Source organism: Rhea americana, unplaced genomic scaffold, assembly GCF_003343005.1.
Source record: "Rhea americana isolate MKP2758 unplaced genomic scaffold, rheAme1 scaffold_15, whole genome shotgun sequence".
Taxonomy (NCBI): Eukaryota; Metazoa; Chordata; class Aves; order Rheiformes; family Rheidae; genus Rhea; species Rhea americana.
The window spans coordinates 342,072-360,600 of NW_028185594.1; the positions used below are offsets into that span (position 1 = coordinate 342,072).

Sequence of the window (18,529 nt, forward strand, 5' to 3'; positions counted from 1 at the left end):
TACACCATACAATAGCAATGGCATTAGTATAGTGCACGCTTCAGACCCTGAAACAGAAAAATATCGAGTTCCATCTAGTCCGAATTAAAAAAAAAAAAAAAAAAAAGACACACCTCACCAACACGTTAAACACAATAGAACTAATAAGTAATCTCTCTCTCCAGGACAGAATTGCTGTAGATCACATATCCACTTCTCCACCTAACAGTACATGCCTTAAAACACACACACACACACACAAAAATAATTTTTTTCAATAGTGACACTCCTGATGATACAAAGTATCTGCAAAAGAACTGTTTTAACAGCATTAAAACAGAGCAATTTATATTCGTCAGAGCCATAAAGTGATGTTCTTTCTTTTTTCTCCCAAAGTAAGAGCATATTCTATGTTATCTTCACAAACCAGTCAATGTGACCTTTCACTTGTCTGACAAAAAAAAAAAGAAAAAAAAAAAGGAAAAAAGTCTTTAATGTACAAGAAATTGGCCATTGCATGTGCTTCCTCCTCTCAGGTAGCTGAAGTAACATCTAACAAGATGAGTGTGTTTGGTAAAGCATTAAGTCCCAGTTGTTTAACTCTGCATTAAATCTAGTGACTTGTGCAATGTGGTCAGCTAGAGAGTTAAAGTCAAAACGAGCAAAGTTAAAAGTGCACTGTGAAAAATGGCTGAGCCTACAAATAACTGGTATCAACTGGCAGGTAGCAATCTGCATCCGCATTCCTGCCTTGGGCAAGAGGCCAGCGTCAGGTCTGTGGGTCCTCCATTGTTCCATTAGAGCTGTTCTATCAGATACTTGGGACAGCATAATCAGGGTTTATTTCCTGAGGCCTGATCAGGGACAGAGGTTTGCAATCACTCCTCAGAAAGCAGCATTTTGAGCACTACTGTTTCACAGGCTCTGCCACGCAGCCAGGTTTCAATTGGTGCGAGGAAAAACATATCAGAAGATGGGTGTAAATTCTGCACCCCCAGATACCGAATTACATAAATGGGCCAATAAATAGTCTGAAGTAAAATAGATCAAAACTCTCAAATTGTTTGAACAGAAAGACCATTATAAGYGAATGGCTCCATCCTGTGTACTTCTCCCTTTTACACGAGAATGATTTGTTGCTGTTTGACTAACCTCTCTGGAAATAATTTTAGCAGTAGCCAAATCGCAGATATCAGACAGAGCAATGAAGTCGCCAAAAGAAGACATCCGATCAGCACCTGCAAAATCATATTTTCTGGTAACTTATCCAACTACAGCATAATACAAAGAAACACCTTTGCTCCTACAATCCATATCTTTTTCCACAAAAGTTGATGATTTAATCCCAAAGCAGAAAAACAGGCTATATAAGAATAACAAGAATGAAAAACCCTACTTCAAATATATGCACCTTTAAATATTCCCATAGCTCAGATAGTCTTCCTTCTTCATTGCATTTGTCAAAGATCTAACTCTGTAATCACTACCTCCACTAATGCTACCAGTTCTGCTGTAGCCATGATAGCAAGAGGACGTAGGAGAGGAGGAAAGGTTTAGTACAGAAAGATATTTTAGATGGAAGACAGTTGGAAAATAGGCAAGTTTTCAAATGCATATACCCCCACCAAGCTTTTCCTGCAAGAAAACAGACCCAGAAAKGCAGCTAGCAGTAATTAAATACATGTTCTCTGTATTTAATGACACAGTGCTTCACTAAAGTGAAGGATTACTGGCACTCAGCCTACCACTGATGCTTTCTTACTCAAAACCATCAATTCTTCAGTCATTCCATTCTAAAGCTTTGTTTTTCTACTGATCATGCAATGGTCTTCTCTCAGTAATGATCAAAGGTGATCCCTAAAGTAGTGGAAAAAACGAACCCATGCCTGTGTTTCCCTTACCAAGCAAGACTGCTTTGTTTCCCATAATCCGTCTAAACTCTCCTAGATTGCCACAGACAATGAGAGAACTTGCAAAGTACCTCAGCTAAACAGAGGGAAGAATTTCTATTTGCTTAGGTTTTTTTGTGAGCTCTGCACTACAAAAGCATTTAAAAAACCCCCACAAAAAGACCAGAAACATAATTTTGCTCAAATAAGTACTCCCTAGCACTCCAGCTGCAGCTGAAAGCTGAGTGTGCCACCAGCATAGCTATTTGGTTACCCACAGATCCTTCAGCCAAATTTCCACAAACATTTTTGTTTCATTAACAAAAGCACTTTACACGTCTTCCATATACACCACAGAAAGAATGGAATCTAAATTGTTTTTAGCCTCTTTGGAACAATATTCAAGTTCAGCTCACTTTRAGAGCGATTTTTGATTTGTCAGGTGGGCAGTTCATTTAGCCTATTAATCAGATCCTTATGGAGAAAAACCTGAAAAGGAGGAGTTACCTGCAAAGAGAAGAGCCTGCAAAGTGCCAAGTATGTTGTTTAGAGTCAAGCACTAGCTCAGTTCTTTAGACAAGCTAGTTTATTCTTGGGCCTCTCACCTCTGCTGCGTGCGTAGGCACATGCTAAGGGTGTTAGGGTCTTGTGGAAATCATGCACCATGCAGACTTGTGCCTCTTCCTCACTGAGTGGTGTTCCAACAGCAGCACCTAGTGGGAAATACAAGCCAGGGCACTTAAAACAGAAGTTTTTTCTTGTCCCAACCCCTGGGACTCCTCCAAAACCATCAGGGTAAAGGGATGCAGATACATCAACAGTAGGGCCTGCCAAAAATCAGTCCGTTCAAAGAGAAAAGCAAGGAGCCACCCCACCTGCAGGGCTGACGTGTTTGAAGGAGGCTGCAGCAGGAATGCCTAATGCCTGCTTGAGTTCTTTCACCAGCTGCCAGGCATTCAGAGCATCACATAGGTTGATAAACCCCGGAGAGCCATTCACCACTGCAGACAGAACACAAACAGACACATCAAAGCAGGCAGAACCCCGTCCCCAGGGTGTGGAGACCAAGTGAGAGACTTCTCCCACTGAGAATCAAAATTACTACAAAACTGTTCTTTTAAGATGCTCCCAGTTCCTTGGTAACTGTTTTGGTGCCCTGAAAAACTTCATGTGTTGTGAAGAATGCACAGGCTTGGCACTCAGGAGACAAATATAGTTGTCTTCCCTACCACAAGCTGCTRATACAACCTTGGAGCAGGACACTGGCCCCTCATACCTTTCCTCCCCTCCCCTTGTGCTCTGAGTTCTTCGGCTGGCACCAGTTTGGAGCAGCAGTCATCTCTTTCCAAATGAACTTAATAGAACTTAATTTTGACTGAGATATGTAGGCAGTGCTGTCAGGAAAGAACTCAAGAAAAAATGTACACTCTCTGCTCTTCAGAAGGTAGGTTTCCTTATAAATCCAGYCAGGAACTTGCTATAGTGACTAACCTCTGATTCAGAATGTACTCGGGCACCAGTCAAACTTTAAGCACGTGGTCTCTCAGATTGAAGTGAACATAACCACTCATAGCCATAAGGAAACAAGGGAAAGCTTTTAGCAAAATGCCTAATCTGGATCTTTCATCAGAAATCCATACAAAGAGTAAAGTTTTTGARTATCTGCTTCCCAAATCTGTTGTCTTGGCACACTCAAAACTGCAAAAAAAACTGCCTGCACAGACATGGCAGGACTGTGAGCCTTTCRGGACACAGGAGAAAAAGGTTCTTTTGACAGTACTTCCAAGGCCAGGACAGCTGAACACAACATTGTTCTGCTGCCATACCTGGGAGAGAAACTCAAGAAAACCAAGTTTCTGTGCAGGTCTGGAAAAAGCTTCCAAAGGRGCCCCAGAATTTTAAAATACAAGGAAATGCTACAACAGGGAATACAAAGCTTTGCATCTGTTTTCTAGAACAATGTCAGGCCACAGAAGGCAGACTTGGCTTTCAGAAATATTATAACTAGCCTTAAAAACGATCTCAAGAGCAACAGTAGCCAAACTCTCCCTCCAAAACTGGGATTCCCTCAGTACAGTAAGGCTGCAATGAGTGGCACAYTCTGCAAAATGGGAGAGATACCAGACCTACCCTAAACCTGTGACTARGACTGGTATCTCATCCTACTGCCATTACTAGCAGAGCTAGCACCCAAGAAAACTAAGCTAGCAAAGCCCTGCTCAAAAGCATCAGGTCAAGAACAAAAAGCATTCAAACCTAGGAAAAAAAAAACAGTTCAGTTTCTGGCCAGAGTAAACGGGAACATAAGRTTGTGAAGGTGCTAAAGAAAGAAAATGGGAAGGACCAAAATATCTTAAAGGAAGACAAGTAGTTTTCCTTTCCAGATTTTAGAGCTGATGTCAGATAGGAGGTGCAGCAAGTAAATTTGCCCAGACAAACTATTTTYAGTGGGGCCCCAGAGATTTACACCAACACAGAACGCAGAGCTCCAGTAAGTCTTGTGAGGATYTATAAGCAAGCTTTTCTACCTCATCWCGTTCAGCCTTTTCATTGAAAAGCCACCGTCACTCAGTAATGAAGTAGGTAATATAAGGCATGGACRGGCATCCCTTAAACTAAGGCTCAGCAAGCTACTTCAGTTTGAAAGACTGAAGACATGGTGGCAGGTGGCAGACATGTCTGACCACCTTCTTTCCGGGCTATCCCAGAGCTCCCTGCTGGCCAGCATGGCCYAGGCCTCACCTGTCAGAGGAAGTTTAGGCCTCAGGGTGTAGAGCTGTGCAGGACTCTGGTGGGGGTTCATGCCGTACCTCAGGGGCAGCTGGGACACCCCCTTGCTGTACTCTTTCCTGAAGTAGTCAGAGATGGCTGCATCATACTGAGCAGTGTGGGTGAAAGCCTGGGGGCAGAATGGACAAGACTTGTCAACTTATAAAGGATTTGGCATTTWAAGGAAATGAATAAATGAAAATCAAATGAGTCTGACCAAGCCCTTCACTGTGAGCAAATGTAAGTGACCTTCAGTGCAAGCTGACGCCTGGTTTCCATGGAGGAGTCTCGGTCCTTTGACGCCTTCATCTCATTAGCCACTGAACAGTAGTCTGCAGGGTCACAGACAACCGTCACACGAGTATGGTTCTTGGCAGCTGCCCGCAGCAAGGCAACTCCTCCTGTAAGAGAGAGAAGCATGGAGATGTGAAGCACTTCCCTTCTCGGCACAGTATAGCCAAGACTCATGTCTGAGGCCTGGAAAGGACATGCACCRATCATTCATGCCAGATGAATGTGCCCAGCTCCCTCAGTTCTGCAAGCAGAAAGAACTGCAACAATGTTTCTGAAAATATACATGGCAAAGTCAATCAGTTGATCCAACCCACTGGTGAAGATAGCTGGCATTAGCTCATTGGTTGCCMTTTGCAGAAACAGTTCATGGGTTGAGATGAACAAGAATGCCTGGGACAAGAGTACCTTCAAACAGCACAGGCACATACTGAAGAGGACAGCTGTCTACRGACATTGTTTAAGCACTATCTTCTGCAATGCTGGGCTAGAGTGGGAGAAGATTTACTTCTACACCGCTGAGGTTCTCAATCTCTCTGCAAATATTAGCAAACCATGCCCTGGTTCCTCTGTGCAAGATAAAATGTCATGCTTCCCCCTTAAATTCAACTCAACACAGCTATTAAAACACTAAAGAGCATGCAAGATACTAGGCCATTGCAAAGTAAAATAGAGGCTTGCACTGCTACATGCAGAGCGAGTACCACTCCATAAAACATTTAATAGAGAGCTCTGCTGGGCACCATTTGGACTAAACTACTACACGAAAATTCAGTCCCCATCCAGCCTCATGGCACAAAACAGAGCCTGTACTGTTCGCGAGCTGCCAAGCAGAGATGCAGCAGTGAAGGCAAGGCAAGGCCTTCTGGGGTTAATAACCAGCAAGAGGAGCAGAACTGCTGATGAGATGCCTCTCCCACACAAGCAGACTAGCCTCTACCCCTGTAATGTCTTCCTGCAGTGCATTTTTCAGTGATCCCCAGAGCACTTTCTGTGGTTYGGCTTCTTCTCTCCAAAGCTCCTGGTTTTTATTTTTATTACACTGCCAGAGGCTGCAAAAGAGGTTTAATCAGTGCTCCATTTACCCTTTCCTAGCACAGCCTTCTGCATATCAGGATCTTTCCTCGGGCAGTGAAGGTCTTCCCCACCTCAGTAGCATGGCTTACAAGCCCATTATAGCCACTTACCACTGCCATTTTAATTTTAGCTCTGCTTAAAATTGATGAGCTTTACCCAGCTATCCTGTTCAGCTCCCCCACCTTGTAACTCTCAAGCTCTCTGGCCAATTTGGATGGTAGTTCCTTGAAAATAGGAAGGAATGCAGAGAACACACAAAATTGGCATCCCCTCTTCCTTTCCTCACAGAGGAAGGAGATCACAGCATGAGCTGCAGCTCTACCACAGTACTAGCTCCTCACTAATGACTTTGCAATTTCAGGGTGAAATTGCCTGTCACAGGAATTAGTTTGCTAGTTGCAAACTGGACAGTGCTACACACAGTCCTCTTCCAGTGCCTGGTAGAAATTAATCCTCAATAATGTTCTGATCCCTTCATGAGCAACATCCCTGTCACATGTTGCAGCCTGGCGTGGCTGTCATTCATTCATTCTCATTTAGCAATTCACATGGACATGAGGCTCTGTGCACATGCTGGGGGACAGAACTACCCTGTCAAAATGCATGCCGAGGTATGATCTGGTAACCATTGCTAGGAGTGACAGATCAWCAGGAGATAAGTGGCCAGCTCACATGAAGGTGGCCACTGAAACCTTCAGTGAAACCCACTGAACACATCATGAAGATGTCCTAAGTTGCAGGACCCAGGCTTCCTCTCTCTCCTTCTGGCTGCACCACTGGAATGGTTTAATTTCTGGGACGAAAGCTTGATAAGGGAGCAGAGCAAAAGCATAATGTCCCAGCACGAGAGCATCCTAAGGAATTGTAAATCCAATCCCTGTACTCCAACATCACAGCCAACAAACCAAGAAGTCTGATGATCCTTTAAGGTTATGTGAGGCCTTCAAACAGAAAGAAAAGGACAGAACTACCAAGACTGCCCGGAGAAAGGGTTTGTTTATCCTTTAACTTACCAATATCAATCTTTTCTACTGCTTCTTGTACAGTTACACCTGGAGAAGATACGGTCTTCACGAATGGGTAGAGGTTACACACAACAACTCTGAGAATTGAAGGGGAAAACTATGTTACTCACTGAGAAATAAAAAGGCCAAACTCCGCTTGGTAGGTACAGGATATTATCAATGTTCTTTTCATTTCATCTATCAGGTCTAAGATCAACATAAAATCCTAAAAACAAAGGCTTTTTTCTCCAAACGACTTTGAGACAGCATTGCTGAACCTAATGTCAAGTGATGTTACTATGGTCAAATAGCATGCTCTTATAGCTGTTAACTATGCATTAAGTAACATTACAGTGGTTAGAACCACACAATTTACAGAGGTTAGTAAAACGGAAGAATTGCTTTAAATTACATGCACCGGCTTTTGAATGTGCAATGATTTTGGGTTCCCAACTTAAGCCATTGCAAGGAGCTTCAGAGGAGGTGCTCTGCACTACCAAATATAGGCATCCCCAACTGGCATAAAAGACAGCACCCAGATCCAGATCCATTGCAAACTTAAAGCATAATCAGTCTAGATTTCCAGTTTTTCCAAGAGCAGAAAGTAACCCACATGCCATCTTCCATGGCTTTAAAATACAAACAGCAAATGAAACCCCTGAGGTATTCAGTACATCACCTGGATCACAAAAAACATCAGTGGCCCATTAAAGCAAGTGAAAGGGTTGACTTTTTCCCTCTCCAGGTAAGACGAGATCGTACTGGAATTAGTTTCTTGGCATGATTAGGTCATTTGTCTCCCAATTTATTATACTGGAAGCAGCAGCAGTCTGTACTTCAGGAAGCGTGAAGGAGTAACTTCTCCTGTCCCATCTTACAAATGTGCTCAGCACACTGTACAGTATGACATATGTCATAGTGAAAGAACACAGCTGTTTTGACCTTCCCATACAATGTTTTTAACGCAACAGAATGACTTTGCTCTCTTGTTCTGAATGTATGAAGGTATTGATCCCTGGCACATGCTGAGTTGTAGCAGCAAGTTGCTGTGATCCATATATATGTTGTGTCCAACTTTATTACTCCTTGATTTCCACAGTGCATGATGAATTCAAGGGGAGGGGAAGACCAGCTTTCAGCACCCCTTATTACTCTACATTTGCTAGGATATCTTTTATTTGGGCCCTTTTCTATTTCTAACRCCTAGCCCCCATTACTATGCTTTCTCATTCATGCTCCTAACCTATTGCAAATTCCCAGGGCTCTGCAGACTTTATCACTGCTAATGGTTTCATATATGGAAGTCAAGATAATCAATATAAGGATTTGTTACTTTGACTTGGGAATGCAACTTTAATTCAACGATGCAAATACTCTCCTGCTGAGGATCAGCTCTTTCTGCTTTTATGCAAGATTACCAAAATCCAAATTATTGCTCTGGATAAGAGTGCACTGCAGGTAAGTCACCGATGTAAAAGTACATTACTCTTCCTGCAGTTCAGCAACACCTGCTGTAATATGCAACATATTCTGAACAGCCACCACTGCTGAGCCATCTGTTAAGATTCTTGTGGTTTAAAGTCTCAAGTTTTCAAATTCAGCCAGGAAATCCATCCATCCTATGCATGCCAGCTTTTTAAGTTCTTTTCAAAAACTAAAGTGGATTCTGGCCCATCACCATAGTCAAACTACATCTCCTATTTTGGCTAGACCTATAATTTACTATGCTCAAATTCAGCCATTCATTTTTAAATCAGGAGCTACTCACTAAGGCAGCATTTTGTTATTCACAATCACTAGCTAGAAGTCAATCCCAATTACTTAAACATAGCCTCATACTGTCTCAGGTAAATATTCTAACAAAATTCAGCATTCTAACCAAAACAATAATTTTTTTAAAAAAGGCATGTGTTAGTGCATGAGCTGCATAACTTGTTTCTGGCTCTAGCTTGCTTGTTCTTATAATGTCTCTCAAACCCAAATTTTCTATTATCTAGTCGCAAAAATGATACATATTCCTGATCTGTTTTTCATGTCTAAAGTCAATGATTTGTGTGTTGAAACTCAGATGAGATTAGGCAGATTTCAAAGGGTATATTTACTAAGCAAGCATTTCAAAATCAGAAATTGTCATCTGATCAAACACCTAGAGCCAAGCTGAGAGGAGCTGCACCAGCTTCAAAAGTGCTGAATTTAACTTTGCAAAAAGTGTAATGAGGTCCAACATTGACTAAAAGTGTAAAGTATCAAAATTACCAAGTGGAAAAAAAAAATCCCTGCCCCCCATTGAAACCATGGTGCAACTTTTTGTTTTGTTTTATTCTGGCTTATGTCAAGCAACGAAGATTCATCTGTAGAGCACTGCTTTTAAAACATAGTATTTCCCAACAGGGGAACAGGAAGCTGCAGATTCTGGTTTGCACATCTTACAATTCCTACTGCACCCATTTACTGGGGTTGACCAATCTCCACTGTCCATTTTCGATTACTGATGAATTGCATCGTGGCCCCCACATTTACCTTACAAGGCTGAAATCCTGTTTATCCATATCAGCATTATCTTCTGGAATACTGCGAGCCAAGATGCCTAGTTACAAAAACAGTGTATCTTACGTTATTTAAAAAAAACAAAACATTTTAAAATTCAGCATCTTTCTTCCGATTGCTTCTCCTCAGAGATTTTCTATCATAAACATTCAGATTCTATTTCAGACAACAGTCTTCAGTCCCTACTCCCCCATTCCATTTTACCAGCTCTCTGGCTGTTCGAATTTCATACTAATAGACTTTTTCTTTCTCAGTGCTAAATCCTAAAGGATTCTAAGTGCTGAACAGACAACCTCAAAAACTGTACTTTACAAACATTCAGTTGTTAGCCTTAAAATGCTAGAACTGTCATTATAGAGTTCACGGAGATGAAAAAGCCACCTGCCACTCATAAGCTAGCAATACACAAAGCCCACTGAACAACCAAAGAAAGAAAGGCCGTGCCTCTAACTGAACAGCGTAGGTGGTTGGCTGCTGTGTAGGAAATTGGAAAGAGAAACATGCATGTGACTGGCTGGCACAGAGTAAGCAAGAGCATAATCCAAGATAGAAGGTTTTCAGAGCAGACTCGGTCTCCAGCCCTCAAGTACATAAATGCAAGATGGGCAACTGGTTTAATTCAAAGGATCTCAAGCAGCAGACAAGTTAATGGTTGACTGACAAGTTATCAGATCTCTTCCTGGCTGAAGAGGAGTTGGACAAGCTTGGCAAATGCAGGAATTGCCCATTAAAGGCTATGTCGTCATGTTCCCTGTGCTGCATGCCAGATTCATCCGCAGGTCAAATACAATGATATTCTCTACCTGAACCATTCTGAAATTTKCCCTGCAAGGAACATGCAAAGGCAGTTCCTGGAAAGCCCTGTTACTTGCAACTCCACAGAGGAAAGGCTCTGCTACTTGCACAGATGTCAGCACAGCAATGGAGAAAGCTATGCAGACACTGCATGTTTCTTCTCCATTCCACACRTTTTATCTCCCATTCTGCTGCTAGAGCAAATCTGTTTTCACCAGTCAATTCTTCCCCAACCTTTAAAAAGACATCCGTCAATCCCTTCTCCCTACCCACACTGCCTATGTATTTCTGTTTTAGATTGAAAGCGTAATAGTAAAAACCTACCAGCATGGACTGCAGGATGAAGGGTTTTCACACGTCCACCCAGCATCTCAGGGAACCCTGTCAGGTCCGACACATCTCTGCTCAATCAGAAAACACATCATGGCAATAGATATCTCATATGGACTTTATCTGTAGGTTCAATGTTCATAATTCCCATCATGGCAGTAATTTAAATCTACTAGCARTGTTGGTTTTACTGGAAAGAGACTTAAGCCCTAGAAGTTTTGAAGGGGGAAAATTAAACTTAGTAATTCTCTTTTGGTTTGTTAAAAAACAAAACAAAAAACTCAAACCCCTCAGCTTTCTATCAGTGACAGAAGAAGGGAAGACGACATGCATGATTCCTCCAAATTTCAACATCTTGCATCTCTGTAAGAACACAACATATGGAAAGCATATTACCAAATTGTTATGARAAAACGCTATGCTGAATGATAGACTATGTGTTGTTCTTATGAAAGGCTGGTCGAAGTGTTGGCTTAATGCTCACTCACACTTAAAGATGCTGTCCATATCTTAAGTAAAAGCTATATCTGACAAAACAGAAGACAGTCCACTACAAACAAATCAACCAAAGGAAAGTGCCCCAAACCCAATAGGCAGCAGCTGCTTTTCTCATGAAAGAAAACAAAATCTATCACACTGACCTAAGCAGCAGGGTTACTTCATGAGTGAACTTTTACACTGAAATAACCAAGACAAGCAAATTCCACTTCAGTGATTTACAGGGCAGAAGATCATCCTCAAAAGGAGGATGATCAGAGGCTTCTCTGAAAGCAATTATTTATCCTATTTATCCTTATCTTTATAAGGACTAGATAATTCAATACGAGCTCATCCAACTGCACTCTGAGATCAAGCTATGTGTAGAGCAAAAAAAAAGAGAGACATATTTGCCATATTAAGGTGTGCTATTAAGAGGCAATATTTTAAAAGAGGTGTCTCTTCACAGCCAGAGCTCAACATCTCTGTACAACTCAGAAAGTAGAAGGCTGCAAACATCACCCTCTGTGCTGTCTTGACTACAAAGGTCAGATTATTGTGCTAGAGCAATAGTAACTTCTAAAAGTCCTCCTGTCCCTCCTGTGGATTTTTACACATCACAGTGAGTTCAGTAGAGAAGATAAAGTATGGTGGAAAGAAAAAAAAAAATCATATGCAGAGAAAGAACCAAAACAATAATGTGCTAACAAGCAGAACTGGGGAGAGCCATAGATATAGACAGACCAGTTCTGGGCTTCTCAAATAAATCTAAAGTCATTATGTAATCCTATTTGGCTAAGAGACTAATTAAACCTTCCAAAGCACTGACTTCCCTTTGGAGCTTACGTTTCATCCATTCTGAGGAACAGATGATTGACTGTTTTGCTTAGGACATTTACAGTTTCCCTCTTTCTATTCAAGGAGTGAAACTTCCAAACTTGCAAACTTCCAAAATTTCAGTTTCATTCTGCAGGTTCAAGGATATCCTTAACTGGACAGAACAACCATTCTGCATCACTTCTGCAAGCCCTGGACCCATCCAGCATTGCTGTACACTTAGTATTTAACTCCTCCCCACCACACACTCAATAGCAATTGCTTATTCAGCAGGCTGACAGACACAGATACTTTGCAAGTTACAGGCACACCATGTTTGTGTCAGTGAGGCACATCCACGTACACGATTCAAGAGCTGGACACTAAGGTTCTGACTTCACCTTGCCTGAGATGCTCAAGTTAAGAACATAAGTCACATTACACTCATGATAGGAGAGAGGTACCTTCAGAGGGTGATCTAAGCAAATTAAGATGCGACTCTCCTAACTAATAGTACACGGCATTTGGACCTGGTTTCCTTTCACTTAAGCCTAGAAATGGTTTCTTGTCCCCACGAATCATAAGGCGAATGAAATGACTAGCCTTGCTGAGGACAGATCTCAAACCAGACTTATTTCCTTCTAAATCCTAAGAGAAAAAGGGATAAAGAGTCTTCAAGACCCCCAAAGCAGACATCTGGAAAAGATCTGGCAGACAGATAAAACATCATTATTTAGCCCAAGAGATGTTTGGGAAAGGGGAGGGTGTGTTTAAAAACTACCCAACAGGACTCAGAAACATACTGCCTTTCAATAAGAGTGGCATTCCCCAGAACTACCCCAAAAACTTGAATTTTGAGTAACCTCTTTGCTCAGAGGTTCTGAACACATGTACCAGCATACTGTTAAGAAAGCCACAGACCATGCTAAGGCCTACCAAACAGTGCAGTAACAGAGAACAGCAGAAAAGTCCAGAACATTGTACTCCTCCTCTGAAACACAATTCTAGTATCTCAGTATTCCTCTTCTCAGCTGAGCCAAAGCATTAAAGTTTCACCATTGCCTGTGACTGTATATGATGTAAAGGAAGGAACCATAATTTGGGGGGTAAAAGGAGAAATGTGACTATACTTTGCTTCAGCCTTCACTGATGCACAGCCAAATAAAGAGACGAGGGAGACAAGACCAAGTCCTGTATAACAGACAGCACAGGGAACTCTGGAAGCTCCGTGTATTCATGCCAATGTGTCCTAGGGGCCTATCACTGCATTCAACGGAAGTGAAAAGGAGCCACAGAGTCATCTGTCATGTCAAATAATTGACAGATTTTTCAGTACTGCACTGGAAACAATTTTTATTTGGCTGAAGCAGTTTTTGAATCGCAGAATGGAAGAATCTTAAAAAGCATTTCCCAAACCTTGGACCAAAACAGCTAGTGATTGTTCATGCCTCTTCTCAAGCAGTGGACGCACCACACTTACAGGCTCTCTCTAACGAAACGTGACCGTCATGCTGGGAAAATGATTTGTGGCAAATGATCTCCAACGAGCCTCAGCACATYTCTGACACATTGCGCTCTTCCTGCCATAGGTCTGGGCAAAGATCAGCTTTCATCTGGCTGCGAAGAGCAACACTCAGGCCAGGTTATGAGCTTCAAGATAAATGATGGCCTCATGGGAGAAAAGTTGGCTCAAAGCAGACAAAACTTCTGCAGCACAAGGGTCCTGATACCTCTACTGGTCACCGCACATCATCCTGCACTGTAGCAATCTTTGGCCTYGGTCAACCTATCTCTGGCCAAGAAGCAAGTTCCTGAAATTTGCCTTGGGGTGCATTGTTTGGGTTGTTTTTAGAGGGTTTGTGTGACAGTTGCTTTCAGATAGCATTTTTTTCTGTCTCCAGCTTTCAGTCATTTTTGTGTGTGAACAGAGAAGACAATTTAAACAACCTGATGAGAGTTTTGGAAGGAGGTTTGTAAGACTGAACCCTTACCTGACTGAGAGGCCAGCATCTCTCAGGGATTTGGCTGTTCCTCCAGAGGCAATTAAACCCAGATCAAGAGAGCTGAGAACCTTTGCAAATTCCACAAGGCCAGTCTTGTCAGAGACACTGAATAAAGCTAACGGGAAGGGGAGAGAACAAGCATTTCGGTATTAAAAGCAAAACACAACACAGAAAAAAGCATGATTAAGAGACTGAAGACTTTAAGATTGTTTGTATATACACATACATGTATACAGGTGCACAAACATGTGCATGTTAAATATTATACATATATATACACACACACAGTGACACCCAGCATCTATTTCTGCCTCATCTTTCCAATTTCTGAAATTACTATGGCCTCCTCTAAAAAGCCTCTTTTCTAAATCTACAGGTGGCACATTACTACTACTCTGCTCTCCTGCAGCCTTCAGGCTGGCTGGGGCATAGCACAGGAGCAATGCCACTATTAYCGGTGGGAGAATGGAGCCAGCACTCTAGAAACTCTTTTATTTCTGCACCCTGGCCTCAGGATGGGGAAAAGCCTCTTGTAGCTGCCCTGATTTCTTGGTATTATCAACCCTGGGCCAAAGTCAAACAGTAACTAAACCGGAGGGAAGTGCTCCCCCTTCAGCACAGGAACTACCGGGTTAAAATCTGTGCATCCCGCTACACAGGAGCGGGGATAAAATCACCCCCGGGGTTTTTTAGCTGAACCCCTGAGCTGCAGCAGGCGGCACAGGCCTGAACATAGGAATTCACGCGGCTTTCGGCTGCTTCCGGCCCCGCTCCCCTTCCCCAAAGCCGCGCAGACGTGGCGGGAGAGAGGCTCCGCACAGCCATGTGCGCCAAGGGCCGCGGCCGCCCCTCCCCCGCCCCGTCCGCCGCGCGACGGTTTAACGGTCGTCGGCGCGGGCGCCAGCGGCGGTTGAACGGGCGGCGGCGCCACAGCGGGCGCGCGCGCGGGGCGTGTGAGAGGAGGGAGCGCCGCCCGCTGCGCGGCTCCTCGTCGCCCCCTCTCACCCCACAGCCCCGCCGGGAGCCGGGCGGCCCCGCGTTACCGAGCTGCTGCCGGGCGGCCATGGCGCCGTCGGTGCGCGGGAGGGCGGGTGCGCGCTAGCGGCTGCGGGGGAGGCAGGCGGAAAGGAGGGGGCAGCGGCGGCCCGGCGGGATTTGGGCGCCCGCAGCACCACGTGGGGCGGCGCGGGGGGCGGGAGCCACCGCCTCCGCCGGCGCGGATGGGGCGGGGAGGCGGCGGCGCCATGGGGAGGGGTCGGTGCGCGCGTGTGTTCGCCATAGGGCACAGCCCCCCCCCCCYCCCCTTGCCCAGGCTGGCAGTGCCCCAGGCCCCTATGGAGGGGACAGGGACATGGTGGGGGGGGCTGGGCAGGGGCGACCTGCGGCAGCGGAGCAGGCAAGCCCAGCACGTTTTGCAACTTCGGGCCGGGGTGCAGGTTTTTCTGGGGCCTCCTCACCGATGGGAAATCCAGCCTGCTCCTCAGGTGAAAAACGTGATGTGGGTGCGGCAATAGCTCATTGCCGTGAAAGATGGTGCGATAAGAGCAATTAATTTTTTTCACAGAAATACTGCATTTTCATCTGTAGAAAGTCCTCTCACGGAGCCTGCAATCTACTGGAGAACAGGGAGCAAAGACAAAGCACTTGTTTACMAAGTCAGAGGTAAAAAATTAAGCTGGTAAATAGTTAAATGATGCTTTTCTGTCCTTTTATTTATTTTTTTCTTTTTCATTTTAAGGRGAAATAACAGGGAGAGCTTTTGTCCCCTTTAGGCCTCCAAATTTCCTGGAAATACATTTTTCTTTTTTTTTTTTTTTTTCATTTGAGCTTGAGGTTGACAGGAAGGACTGACAGAACACTCTGTTTTTAACATGGCTGGCTAAAACCTCCGCTGTGCCCCTTTACATCTCAAACAGTGACAAAGTGCAGCAGTGGGACAGTAGCAACCCAGGCCATTTGCTGCCAGGTAGAGAGATACAGTTAATYTACAACACAACCCCTGGCTGTCGTCCTGCCAAGGTTTGCACACTACCTGAGGTACGCAGGCATCAGTTGGCCTCCGTTGCATCATTTTGTAAGTGTACGCTTTTAGATGAGAAATGAAAGCACTTCTAAATATGCCCTGTGAGTGAATAGTTGTGGTAGTATTTGTTACAGCCCAACACGTGGCTTGGAGATGTGTGAAGCCTCCTCACAGCTGTCTTGTCACTTTTTGTGGTGCACAGTAAGTGTTGCCATTCCCAGAATGTTGCATTGTCCAGCAAAATGACAAATCCTTTGCTCTGGAGAGACTGGAAGAAAGATGCAAAGCCCTGCTTGACTCTCAGTGGAGGAGAAAAATCCATTTTCAGTATATAAATACCACTTTCAAATTAGAGTCAGTTTTCCTCTGTCCAGAACAAAAGCAGCCTGGGATGCTGTGCTTAATGGAAGTGCCCAGTATAACTGCAGAGGTTTTTCCATTGTTAGGGTTATACTCATGTCCGGGCTTGGTTTATTGTAGATGATGTCAAACTGTTCAAGCGATTTCAGCATGCCTTTCCTCTGGCCRCTTTTCAAACGAGCTGGGAAGCCCTTCATTGGACGAATGTCAMAGAAGAACCAGCTCTCCTCTGAGAGGCCTCTGAGATGTAGCACCATGGTGAACCATGCTGAGACATGGGACACCTAGCAGGTAAGACCTGCTCTTGGTCCCTGCTGCTTGGCAGGGGTGGATTCCCTACTGAATAAATGCTGCTTTTCTACTCTTCTCTTACCAAAGTCACACAGAGGCAACGTTAAACCATTTAAACCAGTGATTTAAATCTTTTAAACCACTCATTTTATCTTTGTCCTGGAACAGAAGCAGGACGCAGGTGTTTCTCCTGTGGTGTATCCCAGTTGAGAGGCAAGAGTGTCCCCATAAGGTGAGATCCCTGCTTCGAGTGTGTCTGCACCTGCAGAAATTGGGTCCAGCGGTCTGGCAGCAGCTAGGCCAAACTGACTGCATTTGTATAACTTTCCCATCCCTGATGCGTGTGACCTCCTGGGGCGAGCTCTGGCACATGCTTTTAGGATCAGGTCCTTAAGCAATAAGATCTGCCTGTATCCAGGGCCAGGGACATGGGGTGGTTGGTGAAACAAGCAGGACTATGCAAACTCATTGCTAAATTAAATGAAAGAAGAGATCTGACAGGGTGCAGTATTGGCATGTGCCAACACACTCAGGTCTTTGGCGTTGAGCCAATACTGAGCTGTAGCCTGTGCGCAGCACTGGAAGTTGGGAAATGCCTCCATGTCCCATGATGTGGACACAGCCTGGGGAGTGCAACATGTCTTGGTTCTAGCTGAGTTCAGGCTCCTTCAGTAGAAGTAAGAAAAAAGCAAGCCCCTGCGGAAGGAGCAGAGGATGGAATAGCTAGAGTGAGAGTTAACAGTGCTATCTTCGGTCTGTCTGTGGCCATGCAGGGTTTCRAGGCTGTAAGTGGAATGGGCATAATTCAGGGCTTAGCTGTATGAATGAACAGTGGGCGTAAAGTCATGCTCCCATGCTGGGCGTCCCCCCTGAGATGCCCCGTGTGCTGCTCTTGTGTCTTCATTGCCCACCTACATGCTCCCTGTACACTTAGAGCTGCTGGAGCAGGTGGACTGCATTAGGCTCTGCTTATATTATAAAAGAACAAATGAAAATTTCTAGATCTTACAGACAGAAAGCTGAAAGGTGCAAAGCAAGTGCATCTGGAAGGCCCAGACACTTGCCTGTTTTGATTTGTGAATCTCTGCGCTTGGCAGTATTGTCTGTGTAAGAAAGAGTCAAGCAAGAAATACTAAACACACTAAATAAACTCAGTATATGTATTACTTTTAGTAGCAGCTAGTGACAAGCAGTAATAAATTACTGTTCCAAAGTGCAGCTAGGGCCAAATGAAAATATACTGTTAAGTGGTACATGAGCACCATCATTATGAAAATACGTACCTTYGAGAGAATAAAAGTTGAACAAAGAGTACAGATATGTGCAGCCGAGGTGGACTTTTGGGATGATTAATGTATGTGAAAATGAAAAATTTGACAGAGTTCTGCATATTTATCCAGTCTTGGAGAGCAATTTTGTATTCTAGTACAGTGTCTGGGAAGCTAAGGAACACAGCGTATGTTGTTTGAAAAGCAGAGTGCTCTGTGATATTGCAGAGGCTGCATGTGGGCAGGAGGCTGTGCCAGATTATGCACAAGAGGACAGAGCTGATACTGCTTTCAGACAAATAGTCAGAGGGAAGTTATCTGCGTAAATAGTGGCATTTGCTTTCTTTGCTTGTCCAGCAGTTTGTTGTCCCTTGGTGTGTGAGGTGAGGTTTCTGTTTGCTCAGGGACTTGTGTGGCAGAAGGGCAGTTTGGGTTCACCCCAAGTCTCTTCTTGAACTGACATCTGAGAAGAGGCACTTTGTCTGTGTTTCAGTTTGGTGTATGGATTTGGATGTAACGGATATGTCCTGGTCTTGGGATGGCAAATAGTCTGCTTTCCCAAGGGTTTAATTTTCTTTATAGAACTTAACTGATTTTTGTGATGAGCCCA

General features: G+C 44.0%; 1 protein-coding gene across 1 annotated transcript in view; it reads right to left on the minus strand.

The window, feature by feature from the left end:
- ATIC (5-aminoimidazole-4-carboxamide ribonucleotide formyltransferase/IMP cyclohydrolase) overlaps positions 1 to 15,153 on the minus strand; it is a 27,160-nt gene extending 12,007 nt beyond the window's left edge. Inside the window, exons 1-10 of the mRNA XM_085299319.1 lie at positions 15,021 to 15,153; positions 13,966 to 14,092; positions 10,676 to 10,752; positions 9,530 to 9,596; positions 7,019 to 7,107; positions 4,887 to 5,038; positions 4,611 to 4,767; positions 2,744 to 2,869; positions 2,474 to 2,581; positions 1,132 to 1,217 (exon numbers count right to left, since the gene is read on the minus strand). Of these exons, the coding sequence (XP_085155445.1) occupies positions 1,132 to 1,217; positions 2,474 to 2,581; positions 2,744 to 2,869; positions 4,611 to 4,767; positions 4,887 to 5,038; positions 7,019 to 7,107; positions 9,530 to 9,596; positions 10,676 to 10,752; positions 13,966 to 14,092; positions 15,021 to 15,042 (1,011 nt within the window). The 5' untranslated portion in view covers positions 15,043 to 15,153. The remainder of the gene's footprint in view (positions 1 to 1,131; positions 1,218 to 2,473; positions 2,582 to 2,743; positions 2,870 to 4,610; positions 4,768 to 4,886; positions 5,039 to 7,018; positions 7,108 to 9,529; positions 9,597 to 10,675; positions 10,753 to 13,965; positions 14,093 to 15,020) is intronic.
- Between the last annotated feature and the right edge of the window lie 3,376 nt (positions 15,154 to 18,529).